Source organism: Hemicordylus capensis, chromosome 16 (genome assembly GCF_027244095.1).
Source record: "Hemicordylus capensis ecotype Gifberg chromosome 16, rHemCap1.1.pri, whole genome shotgun sequence".
NCBI lineage: Eukaryota > Metazoa > Chordata > Lepidosauria > Squamata > Cordylidae > Hemicordylus > Hemicordylus capensis.
Genome location: NC_069672.1, coordinates 10682017 through 10708208, shown reverse-complemented (window position 1 = coordinate 10708208; position 26192 = coordinate 10682017). Strand labels below are relative to the sequence as shown.

Here is a 26192-nt window from a genome sequence, read left to right as displayed (position 1 = left end):
GGTGCCTGGAAATCCCCCCTCCGGATTTACTCGGCATGGTCGGTCTCGTGGGTGTCTGGGAGTCGTCACATCAAGGAGGAAAGCTGTTTATGTCTGGCTGGGGGCTTCTCGGAACTGGAAACTGAAACTGACCGATCTCTTTAAAAGAAAAAGGGAGAGTCACCCAATCCCCAAAGTTGTGGTTGTTCCTTTTTCGAAGATGTGACTGAAATCAAAGAGAAACAAAACTTTGGACAGTACTTTTTTGTTTTGTGTTTTGTGTGTGTTTGTTTTTTTTAAAGGTGGTCAAAACTTATTTGTTTGAAAACAAGCAGTAGTTTAGCCACATTTGCACATAACATGTCGTCAGCTGGGCCCTGGTGCCGTTTCCTGTTAAAAGAAAGGTAATTCGGAGGTGAGGGAGAGATCTGAGGCAGACGCTGGGTGTGCATTTGTGCTTAGCCCATTCCCTGTCTGCTGGTCATCTGGTTCAAACTGTGGTTGTCTTCCACACACACACACACAAAAGTGCATTTGTCTGTATTTTTGAACAAAAGCTGGGAGGGCAGATATTTGGAGCCGAGAAACAGGAGGGGTGATGGTGGGGTATAACCCTTCCTCTCTTGCTTCTCGGCTTAAAATCATTTATGTGCATTCCCCGAAACTGCTTTTTTAAAACAAACACACACCAAAAAAAAAACCCCAGAGGCTGTTAGACATGTGCACACCTGTCCACCAGTAGTAAAGGTAAAGTAAAGGTGTGCACCTGAGTTGGTGTCGACTCCTGGTGACCATAGAGCCATGAGGTTTTCTTTGGTCTGCATTTAATCAGAAATGTCCCGGAAATCATGCATGTGCCACCCTCAGCAGTCACATGGCAGCAGTTCAACAGGTGCAGCTGTTCCCAGATGGAGACACTTTGACAAGGAGTGTGTTGCCTCTTGAATCTCTCACTGTTATGCTTCGGATGAGGGCGCAGTCGGCCTCTAGGGAATGGAAAGGGGCAGCAGGGATAGAGAAAGATGCTGAAAGGCATCATCTCATACTGGGTGGGAGGAAAGCAATGGTCAACCCCTCCTGTATTCTACCCAAGACTACCACAGGGCTCTGTGGACACCACGAGTCGACACCCATGCCAGCATGGGGCAATCTCAGCAGGCTGGGAAGTAGCCCCAACTTGGAATATTTAACTACGGCAAATATAGGCTTGTTCCAGTACAGTCTCTTTCACAGGTGAACGTCTTAGGCCTGAAAACAACATTCAGCAGATGGGAGAGGCAAGCTATGAATGGGTCTTGATGGCACTGATGAAGAAGTTAGTGAAATAAAATGTTATTGGTGGTTATTAATAGTCTGCCATTTGGACTTCCCGAGTCCGGAAGCACTAGTTTTTATATCTGTGTATTTGAATTTGCAAGCCATTTTCCTGATCATTGGCCCTCATCTCTGCTAACTGGGCAAAGAGGCACCTTTTAAACGTGGTGATTCTCTTTATTGAGCAGGGGGAGAGTAACTGGCCCTCTCCACCCCCAGCACAGGACCTCCAGAGACTGTTGCTGGTGTCTCTCTTGTGTTTCTTTTTCGATTGTGAGCCCTTTGGGGAGAGGGAGCCATCTTGTTTATTTGTTATTTCTCTGTGTAAACTGCCCTGAGCCATTTTTGGAAGGGCGGTACAGAAATCGAATGAATGAATCAATCAGATAATAAGAGGTGCCTTTTCCAGCATTGATTCTCTTATGGTAAAGCAGGGGGGGAGCAACTGGCCCTAGCCATCCCCAACACAGCATCCTTCCAGTGATGGTGGCGGGTGTCTGCTTTGGGTTTCTTTTTAGACGGGTGAGTCTTTTGCAGCACTGTTCCCTCTCAGAGGGATTCCCAGAGGTTCTTGACTACAACTCCCAGCATCCCCAGCTGCAGTGGCCTTTGGCTGGGGATTCTGGGCGTTGTAGTCAACAACCTCTGGGAACCCCTCTGAGAGGGAACACTGCTTTGCGGGGCAGGGAAGACTCTCTTAATTTATTATTTTTCCATGCAAGCCACTTGGAGACCTTGGTTGAAAAGTGGTATATGGATATTTGTGGTAGTAGAAGTTGGAAGACTCCTTCCTGAAAAACCCAGGAAGCCGTTGCCAGTCAGAGTACCCAATACTTAGCGGACTCAGGGTCTGACTCAGTAGATGGTAACTCTGTGTTTGGGGTGTGTTTGTGTGTCCCTCCCTCCCCAGAATGAAAAACCACCTCCCAGACATAATGACCGAAGTTGTAGGGGGTTTTTTGAGTCTACTAGAAACCTACGATGGGAGCCATTTTGTGGTCTTGGGAGTATCTTTCCGCCTTATCAGTAATGCCAGGGTTTCTGTTTCTACTTGCCTTCCGTACCTTGTTAGAATGGCTTAACATAACATTTAGCACTTTTAGGAGAGCGGAGCAGAAGCAGCAAATCACACGTTTTGATTCTGAGCTTTTCCTTCGAGTGACATTTCAAAACCAAGCTGTAGCAACCGGGGTGTGTGTCTGTGTGTGTGTGAGTGTGTGTGTGAAAGCAATAGCAAGAGGAACCAACTGTTAGGAGGCGGTGTGGGAATTTTGTCATTTAAAAATCTTTTTGAAATAAATAAATAAGTAAATAGAAGCCATTCTTCAGCTGTGAATTTGAGCTCCGCCATGGATTGGATCCGGGCCAGATCTTTGCAGTTTTTGGTTGTTGTTTTTTTAAAAAACAAAAAAGTGAAATGTTCGGGTGGAACAGCAAAACAAAAAGTTTTCCTCCAGGTTTGGGAGCTGCAGCTGAAACTGTTGGCAATTTTTCCAGAAAAGCATTTGGATTTTGCTTCGGAGAGAGGATTGGGCCAAGGAAATGAGAGGTGTGTGTGTGTGTCTGTGTGTGTGTGTCTGTGTGTGTGATAGAATTTTCTCATAATACAAAAACCTAGAGGAATTGTGCTGTAGTAAACAATGAAGTAATATTACGATATGAACCAGACCTTCACAAGTTCATCCCTCTTATAATCCAAAAACAGCGAGAGGGCCGAAATTGTACAGCCCGGATAGGATGCATTATAGTAAAATCTCACGTATACAGACTTCTGCAATCCTGATCTCTTCATGTCATAACTTGTCTAGTTTCTGTACCTTCTCAGGCCTCCTATGTCAGTCACTGGGGGGTTATGTTTGTGTGTGTGTGTGGGCGGGGGGGGGGCGGGGAGTCATGGTTATATTATTGGTAGTGTATTCTGGCTCGCTGGTCTTGAGATCCTGATGCACACACCTTTCTTTTCTCACTGGACCCTACTCTCCTGTTGAGTGGGGGACCGGGTGCCAGAATCCCACTCTGACGGGATTCTGGTGCATGCATGAGGAGGTGGTTGGATGGTCTAGCTGACCACACCCCTTCACGGCCATATGGCCACCATATCTGTCCAGGCTAACTGTAGGCTGCCTTTAAGACTGCTCTAATCTTAATGTTCCCGCCTCTTCATGGTGCTGTGAAGAGAACTGGTCTTGTGGTGTGACTTGTGAGCATGACTTGTACCCTTTGCTAAGTAGGGCTTGCTGGAGTTGCATAAGAATGGGAGACCACATGGGTGAGCACTGTAAAATATTCCCCCTTTGGGGATGAGGCCGCTCTGGGAAGAGCAGAACGTTCCCAGTTCCCTCCCTGGCAGCATCTCCAGGATAAGGCTGAGAGAGATTCCCGCCTGCACCCTTGGAGAAGCCACTGCCAGTCTGTGTAGACCAGGGATTCTCAACGTTGGGTCCCCAGATGTTCTTGGACTTCAACTCCCATAATCCCCAGCCCCAGTGGCCTTTGGTTGGGGATTATGGGAGTTGAAGTCCAATAACATCTGAGGACCCAACATTGAGAATACCTGGTGTAGACCATGGCTGCTCAACTTCGGCCCTCCGGCAGATGCTGGCCTACTACTCCCATAATCCCTGGCTGTTGGCTACTGTGGCTGGGGATTATGGGAGTTGTGGTCCAAAAACTGCTAGGGGGCCTGAGTTGAGCATGCCTGGTATAGACAATACTGAGCTAGATGGACCAAGGGTCTGACTCGGTATATGGCAGCTTCCTATATTTATTGTTTCAGTTGTACATTTCAGTAATGTGCTTTTGATATGCCTTATTATGCTTTCTTTCTTTCTCTTTGTAAGCAACTTTGGACAAAGATCTTTATGGGAAACCATGGTATACATTTAACAAATAAAGATGCATGTATTAATCGAATGCATGCCTTATTTTCCCGTAATGGTATTAGCCCGAAGTGGCTCACAGAATCATTTTCTGTCCCTCTTGAACTCGGACCTTCACCATCCTGAAGCACTCTTTCGCCTCTCTCATTTGGAAAATGCTCCACAAGCATTTCCCCGTCTTTTCCCCCTTTGAAATTTGCATTGGCCAGGCAGAGAGGAGAAATGGGACTAAAATGGGTGTGCGGTGTTCAAGGTGCAAGCGGCCTGCAAGCTTGCTTGAAAGGTCATCCCTCTCTCCCTTGTAAGCCGTGTTTACCCCTCGCCCGGACACCCTCCCAGCTTGCGGCTTGTGTAGCTTTCCCCCATGGGTCAGTTGTGGGGCGACATAGCGGCAGCCAGCAGACAACACCGAGAAGGGTAGGACCTGGAAAGCAAACAGGCGTCCCAAGATGACAGAGTGAAATACTTCCACAGGGAAGGAAAGAGACAGAGAGTTCTTTGCCCTGACAGCCTGGACCCCTGCCACCTTACCCATGAAACATGGTGTTTTCTGGGGTTTTTTGGGTTGTTTTTTTTAAGAGCTCCCCTTAGCTTGAAGTTAAGCATTTTCTAGAACTGATTGTTTAGATGTAGGTTTTTCTCCTTTAAATATGCGCAGCCAGAGTACAGTAAATGTTCCCTTCTGTGGCGCTTCTGGGTTTAACCGAGCCCCGTTGTTTATGCCCACTGGCCTGCGCTAGACTAAATATTACTTTAGAGCAGCCTGTATTTATATATAAATGATATATACATATTTATGACATATAAATCGCAACTTCTTACGGGGACAAGGATAGTATTTCACAACAGACCTGAATCCCAGCAAAAGCCAGTGGGGGATCAGTCCCATCCTAGGCTGGTAGTCTGCATTTGGCTTGGTGGGACGCAAGTTAGGAACATAGGAAGCTGCCATATACTGAGTCAGACCACAGGTCCATCTAGCTCAGTATTGTCTACCCAGACTGGCAGCGGCTTCTCCAAGGTTGTTCTTTACTAGCAAGCCAGAGGTTGCCAGTTCGAATCCACACTGGTAGGAACATAGGAAGCTGGCATATACAGAGTCAGACCCTTGGTCCATCTAGCTCAGTATTGTCTTCACAGACTGGCAGCAGCTTCTCCAAGGTTGCAGGCAGGAGTCTCTCTCAGCCCGATCTTGGAGATGCTGCCAGGGAGGGAACTTGGAACCTTCTGCTCTTTCCAGAGTGGCTCCATCCCCTAAGTGGGGGAATATCTTACAGGGCTCACACTTCTAGTCTCCCATTCATATGCAACCAGGGTGGACCCTGCTTAGCTAAGGGGACAAGTCATGCTGGCCACCACCAGACCAGCTCTCCTCTGGTCATAGGAAGCTTCCATATACGGAGTCTGACCATTGGTCTCTCCAGCTCAGGATTGTCTTGAGTTGTGCAGGGCCCGGTCTCTGCCAGTAACAAAGCCCTCCTTCCCTCCCTCCACTTGGCGTCCATAAAGTGGGCTGCAGCCACCTACACCATCCGCTGAATTCCTAACTTCCCCCCCCCCCCACAAGAGAGAGAGAGAGATAATTGTCTTAGAGGAAAGGTTGCTCTTGCTTTTGTTTCCCGGACAGCCCCTGATGGCGTAGGCACCTCACACTTGGACGCCCTGGAGCCTCTCTGGCTTTATGAGTTGCAATTACACTTCATGGCACCCTCGTGAAAGTGGAGAGGCGGCGTCCTGGCCGTCATTCTCTCTGGGTTATAGAGCTGCGTCGCCCGAGTTTCAGGAACCCTCCTTAGGTCACCACGTGAATCAGCTCATGAGCTGGAAGCTCTTTTCCCCCCTCGTCCCCTTCTCTGCCGGGCAACAGGGTCCACTCTGCTCTGCCGAAGCGTGCCGCCGTTTGCTTCCGGAAGTGGCACCCCTCTGCGAACGCCCGGGTCCGGCCTTTCATCGCCCACTCTGGATGGCATGAGCAGAAGGAACACTTTGGTCCGGTCGCTGTCAGTGGCAACTGCGGTTGTCTGGGACGAGCTTCTCTCTGCGTCACAGGAAGTGGGCTGTTGAAAGCTGGTCTGGTGGCGGCAAGCATGACTTGTCCCCTTAGCTAAGCAGGGCCCGCCCTGGTTGCTTATGAACGGGAGACTAGAAGTGTGAGCACTGGAAGATATTCCCCCACTTAGGGGATGGAGCCACTCTGGGAAGAGCAGAAGGTTCCAAGTTCCCTCTCTGGCAGCCTCTCCAAGATAGGGCTGAGAGAGAGACTCCTGCCTGCAACCTTGGAGAAGCTGCTGCCAGTCTGTGAAGACAATACTGAGCTAGATGGACCAAGGGTCGGACTCAGTATATGGCAGCTGTCTATGTTCCTTAAGGGAGGAGAGCTGGTCTTGTGGTGGCAAGCATGACTTGTCCTCTTTGCTGAGCAGGGCCTGCCCTGGTTTGTATTTGAATGGGGGACTAGAAGTGTGAGCACTGGAAGATATTCCCCTCAGGGCGTGAAACTGCTCTGGGAAGAGCAGAAGGTTTCAAGTTCCCTCTCTGGCTTCTCCAAGATAGGGCTGAGAGAGAGATTCCTGCCTGCAACCTGGGAGAAGCCGCTGCAAGTCTGTGGAGATGATACTGAGCGAGAAGGGCCTATGGTCTGACTCAATATATGGCCGCTTCCTATGTTCTTCCTGTGCAAGCAGGCAGGTGGTCCATCCCCTCAGGGGGATATCTTACAGATCTTACACATCAAGTCTCCCATTCATATGCAACCAGGACGGACCCTGCTTAGCTAATGTCATGCTTGTTACCCACAAGGCCAGTGCTGTTGTTCAGGCACCCTTCTCTCTCATCTTTCCCAGTTCACCGTGTCTTTGTTTTCCTCTCTCGGTTAAATTTCCCACAGGGCCGGCCCGAGGTACCCCCATGCCCTTGTCTTGTGCAATACCTGTTTACTCCGTCAGAAATCGGTTAGTGTCTCCGGGGTTCTTTCGTATGCTCTCGAGCAATCTAGCTTTGAGGTTTCTGGAAACCCTGCATCACACCGGTGTCGGGTCTTGTGGTTTGGTTTTTGTGTGTGTGTGTTTTTGCTTTCTCAGAGAAATCTGCTTTTATTTTGCTCAGCAACAGCAAGCATGTTGCTGCCGAGACAGGAAGCTCCACCCTTACTCAGGGTTAGAACGGATCTTGTCTCTCTGAACACAGCTAGGAGAAGATAAAATGAAGGCGGCTGGGTGGGGGGGGGAGAGTGGAGAACAAACCTCACCACCTATGGCATTATAATTGCATTACTCTAATTGCATTATAAACCTGTTGGTGCATTTTTGGTGCGTGCATCTCCAAGCAATCAACAAGGATGGTTCAGGTCCCCTGAGTGCCTTTGGAAAATACTTAGAATTGTTTATATTTTGGATGTCTGAATTGTCTGCAGCCACGCATCATGCTTCAAGCGCCGAAAATGCCAACGTGTTGTTGTTTTTTAAAGTGGCGTTTTCGCAGTAATCCCACAACTCCAGGAGTTGTGAGATGGTGATGATGATGATGGTGATGATGATGATTCTGCTAGTACTCCTGCTATGAATATTTGCGTTCCGCACTTCAACCAAAGTCCACAAAGCCATTTACATAGAAAAATAATTAAATAAGATGGCCTCCTGTCCCCAAAGGGCTCACAATCAAAAAAGAAACCCAAGGCAGATACTAGCAACAGTCACTGGAGGGAGAGATGCTGTGCTGGGGACGGATAGGGCCAGTTGCTCTCCCGCTGCTAGATATAAGAGGATCGCCACTTTAAAAGGTGCCTCTTGGCTCAGTTCGCAGGCGTTAAAAAGTACTGAAAAGTACTCTAGATGGCAGGAGTTGGGAGAAAAAGCTGCAAAGCCATTTGTCTCTGTCAGGTCCGTCTGCAGTTGTCCTTGTGGGGCAGACAACCGGTTTGAAACACACAGGTACGCGGCAGACGGTCACCCCATAGCCTGCCCCTGAAAGTCCAGCCGTCTCCGTGCCAATGAGTGCATTCCGATGAGATTGCTGCTGCTGGTGACGGAAAGCAATCTGCCTTGCCTTGGTGGGGCTTGGCTGTGCATCTCCCTCCTTCCGTCCCCTGCTGGGACTTTGTTGAGCCTGGTTACACATCCCTGGCACGCCAGGCTGGAGTCCAAGCAGCCAGAGAGGGCGATCTGCCTCCAGGTGCTTGCCAGAAGCTTCCGATTGGCTGCCGTGGGAGGCAGGATGCTTAAAGAGATGGGCTTCTGCAGTGGTCCAGCAGGCCTTTCCTTATGTCCTTAGTCGCCGGGCCAGAAATTTCTTGGGGAAGGAAGCCTGGGAGCCTCTCACAGACTGCTCTGCTCCTTTCGTTACCAGCTTGGTTACTACGGAAGAGTTGAGCCAGCCTCTCTCTCTCTCTCCCTCTCTTTCTCTCTCTCTCTCTCTCTCTTTCTCTCTCTCTCTCTCTCTTTCTCTCTCTTTCTCTCTCTCTCTCTCTTTCTCTCTCTTTCTCTCTCTCTCTTTCTCCTTCTCTCTCTCTTTCTCTCTCTCTTTCTCTCTATCTCTTTTTCTCTCTTTCTCTTTCTCTCTTTCTCTCTCTCTCTCTTTCTCCTTCTCTCTCTCTCTTTCTTTCTTTCTCTTACTCTCTCTCTCTCTTCTCTTTCTCTCTCTCTTTCTTTCTTTCTTTCTCTTTCTCTCTTTCTCTCTCTCTTTCTCTTTCTCTCTCTTTCTCTTTCTCTCTATCTCTCTTTCTCTCTCTTTCTCTTTCTCTTTCTTTCTCTCTCTCTCTCTCTCTCTCTCTCTCTCTCTCCTCTTCTCTCCCCCCCCCCACACTTTCTGCCAGCTTTCAAGCACCACTTTCACACCAGGGAGCCTGTACCCTCAGCCAGGCATCAACTAAAACATAGGAAGCTGCCTTATACTGAGTCCGACCCTTGGTCCATTAGTTCAGTATTGTCTACCCAGACCAGCAGCGGCTTCTCCAGGGTTGCAGACAGGAGTCTCTCTCAGCCCTCTCTTGGAGCTGCTGCCAGGGAGAGAACCTGGGACGTTCTGCATGCAAGCCGGTAGGTGCTCTTCCCAGAGCGGCCCCCTCCCCTAAGGGGGAATATATCTCCCAGCGCTCACATAAGGTAGTCTCCCATCCAGATGCAAACCAGGGCACAGCCTGCTTAGCAAAGGGGGCAATTCATGCTTGCTACCACAAGACCCGTTCTCCTCCAACAAAGCTGCAGAAATGGTGCTATGTATCACTACTTGCGGAGTCATTACTGCACGCCTCTATGGGTTGGAAACAACTCTGGAGTTGCTGACATGACATCAGGAGGGCATTGAGCCCCCACTCCCCTTTTTGAAAAAGTTGGAAGTTCTCTTGCCTATCCTGGGTCTGTGTGTATCTTTGTGCCTTCCTTTGAACTGTTTCGCCGGTGCAAATTGGAGAAGTATCCCCAGAAACCTAAGTGAGAATGCTGTTTTGAGAACGTGAGCTTCCGCCCAGTAAACCCGAATGCCGGTGTGCCCGCAGCAGCAGCTCGTAGACTGATCCTGCCTGTACCCACAACTATTTGCATGATTCGAAGTTCCGAACTCTTTGAGTAGGAGGCCTCCGGTTGGGGCATACAGAGGGCCTTGCTTAGAGGCAGTTGGGGGAGGGAGGCGGGGATGGATGGTGTAGGAAGGCAAATTGGGAAGGGAGCTGTAGAAGAAAAAAGGGCCACAGGGAAAAGATGGAGGTGACAAGGACTGAGTCCAGGCGTCCTCGGCAGTCAGCCCTCAATCTGGCAGCTGGTGACAGCAGTTCACTGGCAAACGGGGGCGTTTTGTGGCACTGTCTGCCTGCGACTTGCAGCTCTGCAGACCACAGGGTTGTTTTTGTGGGATGGGGCCAGATGGAGGCTCCTTCTGGTTTGCTTGCGTGGCCTTAGCTTCAAAGAAACCACAGACAGAAATGGCCCTCTTCGGCTTCAGCTGGGTTTGCACGGAGCGCCTTTTCCGCTTCTGGTGCCTTCCGCCCGGGCCGGAAATGCACCTCGTCCTGGAAACTTTGCCGAGGCGCCAGGTTCAAACGACAAGCAGAAATGGTTCTGGGCTGCTTTGGGAGCAGGCTGCGTCCTCCCAGGCAATCTTCCACAATCATCAGCCTCCTCCTGACAGAGCAAGAGCATTCCTTTGGCCTGCACTCATAGGATCTATCGCCCTATTGCTTCCCCCTCCCGCCAGAAGACAGCTCACAAGCGGGGATGGGACAGTTTCCCGTGGCTGCGTGTGGCGGAAGATGAAAGCAGTGAGGAGCGTCATCGTTTCTGCAGGGAAATGCAGCCCAAAAATGAATAGTCAGTGTGGAAAATAACTCTTGAGGTACAACTGGGGTCTGCTGGTCGATCGAGGGGTAAACAGCAGCAGATGGGCAAGCGTTTCTCTCTCGGTACTGTAAAAATAGAAAGCAGAATTGCCATTGAAAAAGGGGGAAAAAACACTTCCGTGACTGGCCTTCTGCTAATAATGTAAATGTTTTAAATTGTGGTGTGGTTGTTGTTTTTTTAAACAGTTTGCCTTATTTTGTTTTTGTTGTGTTTGTTTTGCGAACCGACTAGAGTTTGGTTTGGAGTCAGGCAGCTATATAAAAACGAAATTAAATTAAATTAATCCTCGTACTTCAGCATCCGTGTTAACACTCAACTATTTTTTATTTATTTTTTATTTATTATATGTATATCCCACTCTTCCTCCAAGGAGGTGCATGGCTGTGTTTGTCCTCACAACAACCCTGTGAGGTAGGTTAGACTGCGAGAGACGCGATTGGCCCAGAGTCACCATGGCTGAACAGGGATTTGGGCTCCGGCATCCTCGGTCCTAGTCCAACCACTACACCACACATCACTCCTATGAAAGATAACTTTGACCAGAGAGGTCTTTGTGCCGTTTCTGCTGGCCGGTTTGGGGTTCTCTGCTCTATAGATCACTCAGAGGTCGATCTGCGTTTGTATAAGTGGGTCATCCTTGTGTTGGGATCTGCCTCCTAGCCTGCCATTTTGCAGTTGGCGCTGGTTGGGGTGCTGGGGGTCCCAGTCAAAAAGATACACACACCCCCGCGAGCAGGAAGCCTGCCCACCCTCCCCTTCTGGGTCACATTCTCGTAATCGAGCACAAGTTGTGTCAGATATTTATGTGCCTGCTGCATAGGATGGCTGGTTATACAGAGAGGAGAGCTGGTCTTGTGGTAGCCAGCATGACTTGTCCGCTTAGCTAAGCAGGGTCTGCCCTGGTTGCATCTGAATGGGAGACTTGAGGTGTGAGCACTGGAAGAGATTCCCCTCAGGGGATGATGGAGCCGCTCCGGGAAGAGCATCTGGGTTCCAAGTTCCCTCCCTGGCAGCATCTCCAAGATAGGGCTGGGAGAGACTCCTGCCTGCAACCTGGGAGAAGCCGCTGCCAGTCTGTGAAGACAATACTGAGCTAGATAGACTCAGTATATGGCAGCTTCCTATGTTCCTAAGTGCCTTGGTGCGAATATGGCATGGCTCTCGAGAGGGGGGGGGGGTTGCCGCAGAACCCCTCCAGTTCGAAAGTCTGCCTGTCGTTTTTCTGCTGACACATCCATCTGGAAAGAAGAAGCAGGTGTTCTGCTATTACTTTGCCTGCTGATTTTATTATTCTGACTTGGCCTTAAAGAGGAGGGGGCTGTTCTGAGAAGCAGAGGGTGAGAAATCTCTTCCCACCAGCCTCGCTTAGCTTTGCTACAGCCGTACCAAGCCGAGCTGGCAAATTTGGCCAGACGTATCCAGCGTGGTCTTGCATGGCCAGAACCAAGATTAGTCTGCAGAATAGGGTTGGGGACGACCTTGCAACGGACATTTCCGTCCGCACCTTTGGAAACCATCCCTGCAGGGTTGGGATGGCAACTGGCTTCGTCCTCAAAATGCAGTGGCCACGATCCAAAGAGCGGCCATGCAGTTTGCTTTTTGCAAGGGCTCTTCATTTCAGAAACAGTTTGACTTGCCAGCAAAGAAACACAAGCCCAAAGCACGAGTAGAAAGAGTGGACAGAGAGATATTTTTCTCCCTCCCTCCCTCTCTCTCTCTCTCTCTCTCTCTCTCTCCCTCTCTCTCTCTCTCTCAACACTAGAACCAGGGGTCACCCCATGAAAATGAAGGTCGGGAAATTTAGGACCGCTAAGAGGTCATGATTAATCTATGGAATTCTTTGCCACGGGATGTGGTGATGGGCCAATAGCTTGGATGGCTTTAAAGGGGGCTTGGACAAATTCATGGAGGAGAGGTCTATCAATGGCTACTGGTCTGGTGGCTACAGGCCACCTCCAGCCTCAGAGGCATGATGCCTCTTAACACCAGTTGCAGGGAGCAACAGCAGGAGAGAGGACATGCTGTGTGAAACAGGATGCTGGATTAGATGGGCCACCTTGGGCCTGATCCAGCAGGGCCGTTCTTATGTAAAGCACACTTCGGGCATGTGGACCCAGCAGCATGGCTCCCGGCTAATGCATTTAAGATGGAGTGAGCCATTTTTTCCTGTGGATGGGCTGTCAGTAGCTTCCCTGCTTTCATGCATTGACCATATCCTGACAATGTTTTTAAAAGGTATACCGAGAGAACACTCATCCTGCCTCCACAGGATTAGAATCCAGGGCATCTAACACTTGTTTAGAAGCCAGCTGCAAACGAGAGAGGGGAAACGGAGTGCCCCAAAAGCAATGGGGCCAAGAAAGGTGGCAGAGATGGGAAGAGAACCGAAGCGTCTTGGGTGCCACTGAATGTCGTTGCTTCAAATGGTGACGTTTGGCACTGCTTTTGAGATAATTTTTAATTTAGAATGTAGTTTTCATGCTGTCTTGCTTTGCATGTTTTTGTACACCGCCAAGAGTCTTCGGAGTGGGCGGTATATTAAATGTTTCTAATAAATCAATAATTTGCTTATAGCAGCTGCTTCTTCCCTGCTTTCCCCCTTCCCCATAGCTTGCTGCTTGTTTTTTTGGAGGCCACTAGCCAGAAGCATATTGAGGAAGGGAGGGTGTGTGTGTGTGTGTGTGTGTGTGTGTGTGTGTGTGTGTAAGTGGGTCCGCCGTGCCCCTAATCTCGATGCTTTGGTGGAGGCAGGGGCGTAACTAGGGGAAATGGTGCCTAGGGCAAGCACCGAAATTGTGCCCCCCAAATTCCATCCAAACATCTGACACCCCATCTTTCAGATCAGTGTTTCCCATGTCCGCATTAATTGTGGTGGTTGGGGCCGGGGGGGGTGCATGGCAGGCACTTTGTGCCCCCCTGCAATGGCGCCCGGGGCACGTGCCCTGCCTGCCCTACCCTCGTTACGCACCCGGGTGGAGGGCCAGAGATGGTTGAGGCAGAAAGGAGTGTGTTACCTAGAGTTTCAAGCTGTGTCCCCTCGAGCAGGGATCCCCAGAGGTGGTTGACTACAACTCCCAGAATCCCCAGCTGCAATGGGGGATTCTGGGAGTTGTAGTCAACCACCTCTGGGGAATCCCTGCTCGAGGGAACACTGGCTTCAAATCCTGTTTGTGATTGCCGGCTGTGCCGTGCCTCCTTGCTCTGTTGGCTCCCCACTTTCCACTCTGGCTACTCACAGGAAGCCTCAGACAGCAAGGTCCACCCAGATGATCCTGGAACGCAGCACAGACAGACAAAGCCAGGCGGCTAGGAGTGCTTTAAGGAGTGGTGTTCCCATTGCCTCGCCACAGAACAGAGTGCCCCAGGGAAAGCACAATGCAAGGGGGTTGCGCCTTCGTGGGGTGGCCGATGGTGCATTTCTCCGGTCCCGGCCTCGGCCCCGATCCTTCCTTCAGGAGCCGATGCTTTGTTCTCAGCGGTGCTTCGATACGGTTCGTCTTTATGTTTCGGTGGTGTTATTCCAGTATGGCCATCGTGTGTAGACCCTGCCCCTCTCGGCGCCCCAAGTGTCCCGACACGAGCCTCGACCACAAAGTTCTTTCTGCAGCTGAGCAGAGGAGGAAGAGAGAAGGGGGAGTATGAAAATCGGGAAGAGAGAGAGAGGGAGGGAGGGAGAGGGAGAGCAATCTGTCTCTGCCCTGAGCTTTCGCACCTGCTGTGCAGCTCTCATTCGAGGTCCCCTCCCTGCCGGACTTGCCATACCCAGTGGGCAGGGCTGGGAGCTGTCAGCGCTTGCCAAATAGCATTCTGATGCCGTCACCGGTCTCTGCACAGGCAGCGCCTCCTCGAGCAGAAGCAGCCCCCCCCCTCCAGCACCGTTAGTCATGCCTTGCCTCCCCTTTAGGGAACATCCCCAGATGTGCCAAAGAACCCTGGCTCTTCCAGCCCTCTTCAAACCATCAGGTGGTTCTCTTTTTTTCAAACAAGACATCCCTCCCAACCCCGGGAGCCCCCCCCCCTCTGCAAATCCGGACCCCTTTGGCATTTGGCACAGCCCTCGGGCGGTGGGCTGACTCTGCATCTGGAGTTGGCCAGCCGACGTCATTTGGGCTCCGTCGTCCCTGTGCAAAAAGCGAGCGTGGGGGTCTAGCTTCCCTTCCCCCCCCTTACGGACACCGACTGTGCGTGGTCTGGCTATGTGGCAGTCCCTTAGAACCCACCGAGAAGATGGAATCAAGCAAGAGAGGAGGAGGAGGAGGAAGGAGTTGGCAGCCCTCAAGGAATCGTCGGTGGCTGGTCACGCTCACTTAGATGGGGGGTCGTTCGGACAATAGCCCCATCTGTGAAGAAGGCACCAGAGGATGCCCCGACACACCCTTCATTGCGTGAGGGGGGGGGCTGTTAATCGAATGGCCCCTCTTCGCACGCTCCCGATAACCGGTGAGAAGGGAAAAGCCCTAAAGGGGTGTCCCGTTGATCCAGTGGGTACCATGTGGGCGCAGAAACTCTCTCAAGGTGTGCTGCAGGCTTTTGCATTCCCAGCAAGAGAGGGGCTTGGTTCAGCTTTTGCATAACCGGGGATTGGGAAGAGCCAGAAAGAAGGGGGGGGGGAGAGAAAGAGAGAGAATGGGCGCCTATGTGCGCTCACTTACTATGAGGTCATTCAGCTCTCTCTTTCCTACCCAGTGGTCTTGTTTGTCCTGGCTGGCTTTCTGCCCTTGCTTTCTCCACCACCCCGGCCCAACCAGTAGGCACCGATCTGTTTGGCAAGCCACCACGAGGCCCCAGGAATCCATCTCCTCGCCTCCCCGGAGGGGGGAAAGGGTTCCAGGCGGCCAAAAGGGCTTGCTTATGCTTGCGGGTGATTTATGGGCCGAGCCGAGCCACTTGTGGAAAAGGCGAAGCAGAGTTTGGCAGGCAGCCACTAGCATCTCCTGCAGCTGCGGCGTCGTGAAATCATTGGCATAACAACCATTGCAAACAGAATAACAAAGTCTGCCCTGTTCTCGTCTAAAATAATCTCTCCAATTCAGAAACCACAGCCTTCGAAGCATACCTTTCTGCAGACAATTAGAAGAGGAGGCAACAGACCAGTTTGACGGGGGGCAGGAGCAGAAACTCTTCTTGAGAAGGTCTCCTCTCTGCAGCTCTGTTCTGCTGGTCTTGTTTCTTGCCTTGGTAGATACTTAGGGGGTTTTTTCTTCGTCATACCTGGGAGGCAAATTTATTCCACCTAGAAACCTTGCAAATTTCTGTTGGGTGGCATTAAATGCCACCGTCCCCCACAAATGGAGGTGGGAAAAAATTAATTCCCCTTCCCCCCCCCCCACCGGACATATTGAGAATAATCTCCTAAGAGAATTATTAGCCCACCCGAAGCTGAAATCGCCCAGGCTGCCAAAACACCTGTTGACAGAAAGAAATGTTCTGAAATGGAGGCCTTTATCTGCTTGGGAATAAGAAAACGGTGGGATTTGGTCTCTCTCTTTGCCCCCGTAGCCACAAGTCCTGGCATTACAAACTGCAGATGATGTACACGTGCTAGTTTTCAACTCCCCAGTAGAGGATCGTTGTGTTTTGTATGTCTGCATACAGAAAGCTTATGGCAGCTTGAAGCCTCGTGAATTTGCAGAGCACGTCCTGGGCGTGTTTACTCAGAGGTGCCACAGTATGTTTGAGGAGGCTTACTAATGGCGCAGCAGGGAGATGGCTTGACTCGCAAGCCAGAGGTTGCCGGTTCGAATCCCCGCTAGTATGTTTCCCAGACTATCGGGCAGCAGTGATATAGGAAGATGCTGAAAGGCATCATCTCATACTGGGTGGGAGATGGCAATGGTCATCCCCTGCCACCAAAGAAAAACCACAGGGCTCTGGAGTCAACACTGACTCAACAACACACTTTACTTTACTTTACTCCCAGGTAAGTGTGCATAGGATCGCAGCCTCGAAGCGTCACAAGTGTGGTAAAGAAGACCACACTTTATTGGATGCTTGATTGGCTCTGCTCCACCGAAATTCCTGCCACACTCAATGTGCTAGGTGTCACGAGACCCCGGTATTAAAAAAACCCAAAAAAACCCACGTTGCTACCCCTTGTCGGTTGGTGCAGCGGTCTAAATGGCACGTTTCAATGAACGAGGCAGGAAGCGTCTCGGCCCTGCCTTTGATCTTCCTTTGGACAAAATGTACCGAGAGAGGTCAAGTTTGTTCCTAGTTTGCCTCTTGGTTTGGATCCCATGGCTGTGTTTGACATATTTGTACCTGGGCCAATATTTGCCTGCCAGATTGGAAGTGCGTGGCCTGAAAGTGTCTGATAGAATGCATCCTCCGATTAAGTATTAATTCGGCCAGTGCAGGCGGCTGTGTTCCCATGCCTCGTGCGCCCGTCATGTCGGGAGGGGGAACAGAGTCCATCTGTGGAAGCGCCCACGAGGGAAGCACACTCCCCCGCCATTTTGTCTCTGTGTCAGAGCATGCATCGGGGGAGGATTAAATGAGAAGCTGAAGCTTCTAGGGTCAAGCTAAAGCAGCAGGTTCTGGCTACTCACATGGTGGGTAGCCAAAAGGTTGGGCCTCACTTCAATGTATCGGGCTTGAGCCGGTGGTTGCTTGACCTCCACGTGATGCCATTTTTCACTGCCATTTAAAAACGAGAACCGCCCATTCAACCTTTCTCTTTTCTTTTCTCTCTTGCTTGGTGTAGGTCCCGTCTGACCCTCCTGCTCCCAAGAGGCCCAAGACAGACGACTCCTTGCAGTCTCCGATAGCTGTAGAAAAAGAGAAACAGTCCAGTTGGTTACGGTCCTTGTCCAATTCATCCAGCAAGGTGGGTTGTAATGGTGATAGATTAGGAATGTGTGTCCAGGAGTGACTGTGTGTGTCTGCATCTTTGCAGGTGCCCCAGGGGTGGGGGTGTCTGGCCAGGGGGCTGACCCGGCCCGGCACCCGTCTGGCCTCCAACCCGGGGGGCGGGGGGGGTGCTTCTACCTTTGAATGAATTCAGCCTGAGCGGGATCTGAAATTAACTGAGCGGACATCAGGAAACTTGTGAGTGCACGCACATGCGCACACCTTAGAGCAGGGATTCTCAACGTGTGGGTCCCCAGATGTTCTTGGACTTCAACTCCCACAATCCCTACCCCCAGTGGCCTTTGATTGGGAATTATGGGAGTTGAAGTCCAATTACATCTGGGGACCCAACGTTGAGAATCCCTGCCTTAGAGGGAACAGTGGACCCAGAATATATCTGCATGTATACACGTGTGCATGTGCCTGCACAGAGGTCTCTTTGCTCCGTTAGCAGGGATGAGGTGGCTGAAATGATGAGATGAGCCCCGAGTCTCACCGAGAGGGGCCAGGCAGAGGAGGGAGACCGCCAACTTCGATGCCCCAGATTTTCTCCCCTTGGGTTCTGAAGCGGTGCCAACATTGACATTTGTGCACACACGCACACACACACGGAAATCCATGCAGTGTTCTAATTCTATAGCAATTGTTCTATTAAAACGACCTAATAAATTAAATACCAGCAATGTATGGGGCTATCTTGCATCAAGCCCTTCCGTGTTTTCCTTGGATCCCACAAGCCATATCCCTGTGTCTCTTAGAACAGCCACCATCACCACATTTCGAGCCTGACTCGATTTCATTTATTTGCCCTCTCTCCTTGACTCCACAGAGTATCGGTTGCATGCACCCCCGCCAGCGCCTTTCTGCGTTCCGGCCCTGGTCCCCCGCCGTTTCCGCCAACGAGAAGGAGCTCCCGAACCACATCCCTGCCTTGTTCCGAGACAGAGACAGGTGAGGAGGTGCAGAAAAATGGCAGAGATTTGTTTTGGGGTTGTTGTTGTTGTGGTGTGTTTTTTTAAACCAAGCATACTGAGGTCTTGGTTGGATCAAAAGCACCGGTGGGTTCGCTTGGTTCACTCCGGATATTTCCCCCTCAAAGCAGCCAGCAACCATTTAGAAGGAAAGGTTTTAAAAGCGCCATCAACAGAGAAGGCACCTTTTGAGAAGGCAGGAGTTGAGAAACTTAAAGAGCTGGTGACACTGAAATATGCCTGTCCTTTACTTGTAGATGCAACACCATGCATGCATGCTGAGGCTCTTTCCAGAGCGGCCTCATCCTCTAAGGCAGGGATTCTCAACGTGTGGGTCCCCAGATGTAACTGGACTTCAACTCCCATAATTCCCAACCAAAGGCCATTGGGGCTGGGGATTATGGGAGTTGAGGTCCAATAACATCTGGGGACCCACACGTTGAGAAACCCTGCTCTAAGGGGAATATCTTGCAGTGCTCACACATGTAGTCTCCCATCCAAACGCAAACCAGGGTGGACCCTGCATAGCAAAGGGGACCATTCATGCTTGCTACCACAAGACCAGCTCTCCTCCCAGTTCCTCTTCTACAAGTCCACTGGCCAGTGATGGAGTCATGGAGTGGAGCCTCCTTGGACGTCCTGAGGGAGCTTGCAGGATCAAGTCCTTCCTTTTAAGTGTCCTGGTTCCAAGCTACTTAAGGCTTTAAAGTGGTGGGTGGGTGGGAGACGTTATTGGGTTGTGACTCCTGCCCTCCCTAGCTACAACACCTGGGGGTCTAAGGTTGGGAACCCCTTACTCAGGGTAACTAACAACCAGCCCTTTGGCTAAGACGAATACAGCTACGACGGATATTTATATATACCGCTTTTCAACAAAGGTTCCCAAGGCAGTTGCCATTGGTATAAATAAATAAATAAATAAAATGGCTCCCTGTCCCCAAAGGGCTCAACCATCTCAAAAAAGAAACCTAAGAGAGACCCCAGCAACAGCCACTGGAGGGATGCTATCCTGCGGGTGGAGAGGGCCATTCTGGTATCTGCAGTCGAACCGTCCCTCCGGCTCCCCCAGAGGTATCTGCGCCCACCTGGTGTCCCGCCAACGTCTAAGAGGTGCCTCCTTGCTCAGTTGGCAGAGGAGTATAATGGCGATGATATACGCCGACTCCCCTACTCCAGACAGGATTTGAGACCTCTTTTAGTGCATAGCAATAGCACTTCCATGTAGATACCGCTCTATAGCTGGAAGCTCTCTAAGCGGTTTACAATGATTTTTAGCCTATTGCCCCCCAACATTCTGGGTACTCATTTTACCGACCTCGGAAGGCTGGAAGGCTGAGTCAACCTTGAGGGCCCTCTACTCAAGGAAAGGTTCCTTTCCGGAGCATCAGGTGCCTACCAACCGTCTCTAGTTCGGTGGCCAACTCTCAGCGTAGGCCGTGAAGGCCTTGGCCAATGAGGCCTGCACATGAATCCAGTTGACCGAGATGACCCGCACACAGAATGACTCCCCTCTAAGGCAGCATGGCGGAGGCTGGGATGCAACTGAGGCGCTTCCTTTTCTTTCTCCCCTCCCCTCTTAGTTTTTACTCCTACAAAAGCTTCGAGAACGCAGTGGCTCCCAACGTAGCCCTCGCCCCCCCTGCTCAGCCAAAGATCGTCAGCAACCCCCTGTGTGCTGCCGCCGCCGCGTCGCGGAGCAGCGAGCTGCTGAACAGCCCCGCCCAGCCAAGGAAGAGGAAACATGTCTCTGAGGCCCCCCCTGTCCCCGAGCCCACGCCCACCACAGCCCCGACGCCCGCCCCCGCTGCCGCCGCCGCCGCCGTCCCTGCCGCGGAAGACGATAAGGAGTCGGAAGCGGAGATCGAAGTGGAGACTCGGGAAGAAGGTCAGTGGGCGTGGCTGCGTCTCAATTCGGGTGGCCTCCTGCGGCCGTCCCCCGTGTGTGGGTCGTGGGCTGCTGTCAGATTACTGGGCTGGGGAACCTTGCAGTGGGAGGAGTTAAGGAAGGGCACAGGTATTTTGGACCGGCAAACCAAATGTTGGGCGGGGGGGAGGCAATAAATAAATCTCTTTATTTCGGTCAGCGACCAGCATGAGATTAATGCCGCCTTAATGGCTCCCCTTGAGTTATCAGAGATAAATACGTGGGTTACCATCTAGACTCAGCGGAGAGGGAGCGAAGCCATGCCTTCCCCGGACACAGACCTCAAAGGGTGGCGGGCGAGTTCAGCATCTCGTTCCCTACAGGGGCCCAACACCTCTGGGAAGCCCACAAGCAAGAGGTGAGGGCGTGCCCTCTCTCCAACGGCTACTCCCCTGCCGCTGCTAACTAGAGGCATCTTGCCGCTGAGGCTGGAGGTGGCCTGTAGCCAACGGACTAGTAGCCATTGGTACTTGTCCTCCATGAATTTGTCCAAGCCCCTCTGAAAGCCATCCAGGCTAGTCCCTTTTAAGCATCTCTTGCTTCAACTGCAAAAATGCACACACACACCCGCCCCCAGAGGCTTGGACCTCAGCACCTTTTATTTGGAAAAGTCCTTTTTACAAAGTTCTCTTCTATGCGGAGGCGGTTGAACTACCGCTCCCACCAGGGCTGCAGAAATCCACTAGTCTACTAGTCTGTGATGAGTGAAAAACGTTGCCTGATGAGTGACGTGCCGACATAGCTTGACAAGTAAAATTGTTTTGTCTGGCTGATAAACTGAGCCAACATTTCTTGACACCCACCCCCCCCCCCCCGACTCCCACCATCCCCAGCTCCAATGGATTCTGGTTCAACAGCAGCTGGAGAGCCCAAGTTGCCCGCCCCTGTTCTATGCCCTGGTAAAAATGTACTGCAAGCATTAACCAGCAGTGATGACTTGAGATGTTAGTGGCGGGCCAGGGGTGGTGGTGGTACCGTGTTTCCCCGAAAATAAGACAGTGTCTTATATTAATTTTAGCCCCCAAAAATGCACTAGGGCATATTAGCGGTACATCAGAAATTACTGCTAGGTCTTACTTTCGGGGTAGGTCTTACTTTCGGGGAAACAGGGTAGTGAATGAAGCAGTTTCAGATGCTGACGTCCTTTGTGGGGCATTCTTGCCGCCCCCCTCTCTCTCCTCCTCCAGTCACTTCTTCTCTGTCCTCGCTCTCCTCCCCGTCCTTCACCTCCTCGAGCTCCGCCAAGGACATGAGCTCACCCAGCATGCAAGCCCCACCCGCGGCCGCCAGTAGCCTGTTCGAAGCCGCCGGCCACGCCGAGCCCCAGAGCGGCGGGAGCGGGCTGGAGGCCGAGTTGGAGCACCTCCGGCAGGCCCTGGACGGCGGCCTCGACACCAAAGAAGCCAAAGAGAAGTTCCTCCACGAAGTCATCAAGATGAGAGTGAAGCAGGAGGAGAAGCTGAATGCGGCCCTACAGGCCAAACGCAGCCTGCACCAGGTAATAGCCACCAAGTGGGTCCAAAGCACCGTAATGCTTGGCCGAAACGCCGCGGCGGCCACTTTACTAAAAGTTGATTCTCTCCGCATGCGGCACTTACCGTATTTTATGGACTATAAGACTCACTTTTTTCCTCGAAAAATATCCGCCAAAATTCAGGAGCGTCTTATATGTTTTAACAGTTTAATATGTTAAAACTCTGAAAAACTGGATTAAAATTAAGGTGCGTCTTATAGTCCGTAGCGTCTTATAGTCCGTAAAATACGGTGCGTGTGGGTTTCCCCCACCCCCTCTTCCCGCAGAACCCGCATTCATAGCAATCTCCAGGCTTGCTATAAGAGGCGGTACATAAGAATTGGAATCCTTGTACTGATATCACTCAACCATTTTAGCTGCAGCGTTTAGGGTGATGCGGTATTTCCGCTTCTTTAAAATAAAATTAAAAAATCCAACCTTTTCTCTTTAATGCACCATTTGCGCTGATGCGGCGTTTCTGCCGAAAAATTACAGTAGTCTAGACACCTCTCTTGTCAGATGCCAGGGAGGTTCGGGCCCCACCCAGAGCCCACTTTTGCACAAGAACTACAAATGCATCCCCGGGGCCTGAGAGGTCAACTTCCCCGCTTCGTAACATGGCCTGGCTTGCCTCCCGTGTTCCCTGTAAACGGGGACTTCCAAGTGCTGGTGACGACGGCCACAGTGGCTTTTTGCGAAGGAACCCCTGTGTTTCCGACGCCGTAAACCCGGCACACGGAGAGCCGTATCGTTTGAAATTCTCTCGGGGAGGCCCTGGTCTGAAATCCCTCCCGTCTCACGACGGAACTTCGCAACATGGAGTTCCCCTTCGCGAAGTTCTTAGCACTGCAGACAGAGACGTATTGTTGACGTAACTTTATGACGTCACACGGAGACTGAGACGAAGAGACGGCGTGTCGCAGGGCACGCCGTCTCCATTTCTCGCCACTTGGGAGCCATTTCTCTCTCCCGGCGAGTCAAGTTGCGAGCAAACCTTTGGCCCCTTCCTCAGTTAAAACGGGGTTAGGGGCAGTGTTCCCTCCAACAGGGATTCCCCGGTGTGGTTGACTACAGTCCCCAGAATCCTCCGCTGCAATGGCTTTTGCTTGGGGGTTCTGGGAGTTGTAGTCAACAACATCTGGTTAGGGGCGGCAGAGGTCAGACCCCAGTGCCTCGGGGGGCTGCCTCCAATCAGACAACCCAGTTGTCTTGCTGTGAGAAGCCATGGCAGGCTTCCAGTGCAGCCAGAGCCCAGCGCTTCTGCGCCCATTCCCGGGGCCTCGCTTGCCATCGGGGCTGTTGCGGTGGAGACGCACTGCCTGGCTTGCTCATCCGGGGCTTCCAGATTCCCTGCACGTGACCTTGAGACTCCCTTGAAATAAAGGACAGACAGAGTTGGGGGAACGTACTGAGCAGGTGGTAGTAATGGCAGCCCAGCTGAGCAGAGCTTTTAAGGGGGCAAACCGAGGCCGAAAAGGGTGCATTTGCCCCCTCTGGGTTTCGCTTGCGGCCGGGCTGAGATTTCAGTTCCATTCGGGGTGGCGGGTGCAGGGAAGGAAGGAAGTCTGCCGAGAAGAGCGAGGAGACAGCACACAAGCCAGGATAACATGTTCTGGCGAGGAAACAAGAGTGCCGGAGAGGGAGACGATTTCCCATGACCCTAGAGTGGTATGTTACTTAACAAAGGAAGTTCTGCATCTCAATATGGGAAGGGGGGGGGAGGGATGAGAAATGTAGCGTTGGTCATCTCCCATTTAACCCTTCGAAGAACCAAATCAGCCGCGAGCCACAGTCTAAAACCAGAGTGGACACTGATTTTTAAAACGGGAAAATGCACAAGGCAGGTCCTTGAGAAGAATTCTGGAGGGCGGGGAACGACGCTAGAATTAGTCCCGACTTTTGTGATTTCCCCACCTGATTTCTGCAAATTTGCACGTCGTGCCTGCATGATACAGTGATGTGCGGAAGTGTCTGCACGGCTCCGGAGAGGGAGGAGAGTTAGTCTTGTGGTAGCGAGCGTGAATTGTCCCCTTTGCTAAGCAGGGTCTGCCCCAGTTTGAGTTTGGACAGGAGACTACATGTGAGCGCTGTAAGAGATTCCCCCTTAGGGGATGGGGCTGCAGCTCTGGGAAGAGCCCCTGCAGGCTTACATGGAGAAGGTTGCAAGTTCCCTCCCTGGCAGCAGCATCTCCAAGTCAGGGCTGAGAGAGGCTCCTGCCTGCAACCTTGGAGATCTGCTGCCAGTCTGTGCAGGCAATAGTGAGCGAGATGGACCAAGGGTCTGACTCAGTATATGGCAGCTTCCAATGTTTCCTAATGAGGCCCACCTTAGCACTGTCCGAGCTGGCTGACTGATCAGCTCTTCTTCTGCCTCGTTCCAGGAGCTGGAGTTCCTTCGCGTGGCGAAGAAGGAGAAGCTCAGAGAAGCCACCGAGGCCAAGCGCAACTTGCGGAAGGAGATCGAGCGCCTCCGAGCTGAGAACGAGAAGAAGATGAAGGAGGCCAACGAGTCGAGGATACGGTTGAAGCGGGAGCTGGAGCAAGCCAGGCAGGTTCGAGTCTGCGACAAGGGCTGTGAAGCAGGCCGGCTGAGATCCAAGTACTCGGCCCAGGTGAGGACAAGGCCAGTGAGATCCCCCATAGACCTATCCAGACTCTTGACTGAACTTGGCAAAAAGGTTTCCTAAAGGTGTATTTATGGCCAAACGGCCAAAACCTCTCAGAGAAAGGATGGGGTTGTTCTTCCCCAACACCCACATGCTCCCGTCTCTTGCCCAAGGGGTCAGTCCATAAACTTCATAGGGATTGTCCAAACTACTTCAAAGCCATACAACTATATATAAAACCATTGGCGAGGTAATCAGCAGGGCAGGTTTGTTGGGGAACTAAGTAAAGGAACAGAGCTTAAAAAAAAAAGGTGTTACCAGTGGGGTCAAAACTTGTAGCACTTAAGTCAGAGGTGGGAACCCTTAACTCTCCAGCTGTTGTCCAACTACAACTCCTATCACCCCCAGCCACAATTTGTTGTGGCTGGGGATGAGGGGAGTGGTAGTCCAGCAAGAGCTGGAGAGCCATGGTTGCCTATCCGCTGAGGCACAAAATGGCGGCCGTTAAGCATCTTTCAACATGGCTGCTCCACTAAGTGGCTGGTAGAAGCGGTGTCATGAAAACAGGGCGATGGCACCCCAAAACATATACGTCTCCTCACCAGTTTATCAGACCTTAAATGTTTTGTCACAAAAGCAACAGAGAAGGCAAATGAGGACTTGGCTACCGATCCCAGAAACCGTTTTGCTACAGGACGTGCTTTTTACAGAATTAGCCATTTCAGACAACGGCTGTGTTTCTCATAAGAACATCAGAACAGCCGTGCTGGATCAGGCCCAAGGAAGCCCATCTAGTCCAGCATCCTGTTTCACACAGTGGTCCACCAGATGCCTCTGAGAAGCCCACAGGCAAGAGGTGAGGCCATGCCCTCTCTCCTGCTGTGACTCCCCTGCAACTGGTATTCAGAGGCATCTTGCCTCTGAGGCTGGAGGTGGCCCACAGACACCAGACTAGTAGCCATTGATAGACCTCCCCTCCATGAAGTTATCCAAACCCCTCTTAGAGCCTTCCAGGTTGTTGGCTGTCACCACAACTCGTGGCAGAGAATTCCACAAGTTGATTATGCGTTGTGTGAAAAAATACTTGTTCGGTGGTCCTAAATTTCCCGGCAATCAATTTCATGGGATGGGCCCTGGTTCTGGTATTATGTGAGAGGGAATTTCTCTCTCTCCACTTTCTCCACCCCATGCATGATTTTATAGATCTCTATCATGTCTCCCCACAGTCGTCTTTTTTCTAAACTTCTCAGTGAAGGTATTGTGTTGTGTGTTTTTTTGGTATTCTAAAAAGCTGACAAAGAGTTCCTTTTTAAAAAAGAGAGTTGGGGCGGGGGGGGGCAGTGACAAAAGTTCCCCATCGTCTTGTTAACAGGAAGGGGAGCGGTCCAACAGTCTGTGCCAAATTTAGGAGAGCAGAAGCAGGAAATGATGCTGGTTTTCCTCCTCTAGCATCATGGGACATCTTGCCGATAAGCAGTGCCCAGACTAAACAGAACCGCCAGATTCAGAGCTCCATGTGTTAGGCGTCCACTTCCACTTTAGGAGGAGAGCTGCTTTTGTTTTGATGTGGGGCGGGGGGGGGGAAGAGACCCACAGAAATTACATAAGCCGATACGAACGGGCGATTTGCTATGCCAGCCTGCTGGCTTGCTCTGCTGCAGCGTGTTCAAATCTGGACTTTGAGGTTCCCGTCCGTTTCTCCTACTTGTTCAAGGTTTTGGGAGGGTGGGGCGGTTCTCCTTTTTGTATAAATAGACATGCTAGAAGTTCTTCTGCCTCAGCTCCCAGCTGCCATGTAGACGTCGGAAGTCTGGGTTTGAATGTGAGA

General features: G+C 51.4%; 1 protein-coding gene and 1 long non-coding RNA gene across 2 annotated transcripts in view; one reads left to right on the top strand and one right to left on the bottom strand.

The window, feature by feature from the left end:
- SKI (SKI proto-oncogene) overlaps positions 1-26192 on the top strand; it is a 175982-nt gene that overhangs the window by 142512 nt on the left and 7278 nt on the right. Inside the window, exons 2-6 of the mRNA XM_053281525.1 lie at positions 17205-17327; positions 18180-18301; positions 19902-20206; positions 21433-21743; positions 24140-24370. Of these exons, the coding sequence (XP_053137500.1) occupies positions 17205-17327; positions 18180-18301; positions 19902-20206; positions 21433-21743; positions 24140-24370 (1092 nt within the window). The remainder of the gene's footprint in view (positions 1-17204; positions 17328-18179; positions 18302-19901; positions 20207-21432; positions 21744-24139; positions 24371-26192) is intronic.
- Positions 13809-26192, bottom strand: part of LOC128338723 (uncharacterized) — a 28215-nt gene continuing 15831 nt past the window's right edge. The window contains exons 3-5 of the long non-coding RNA XR_008312681.1: positions 17050-17268; positions 15558-15712; positions 13809-14108 (exon numbers count right to left, since the gene is read on the bottom strand). This is a non-coding gene — a long non-coding RNA (uncharacterized LOC128338723). The remainder of the gene's footprint in view (positions 14109-15557; positions 15713-17049; positions 17269-26192) is intronic.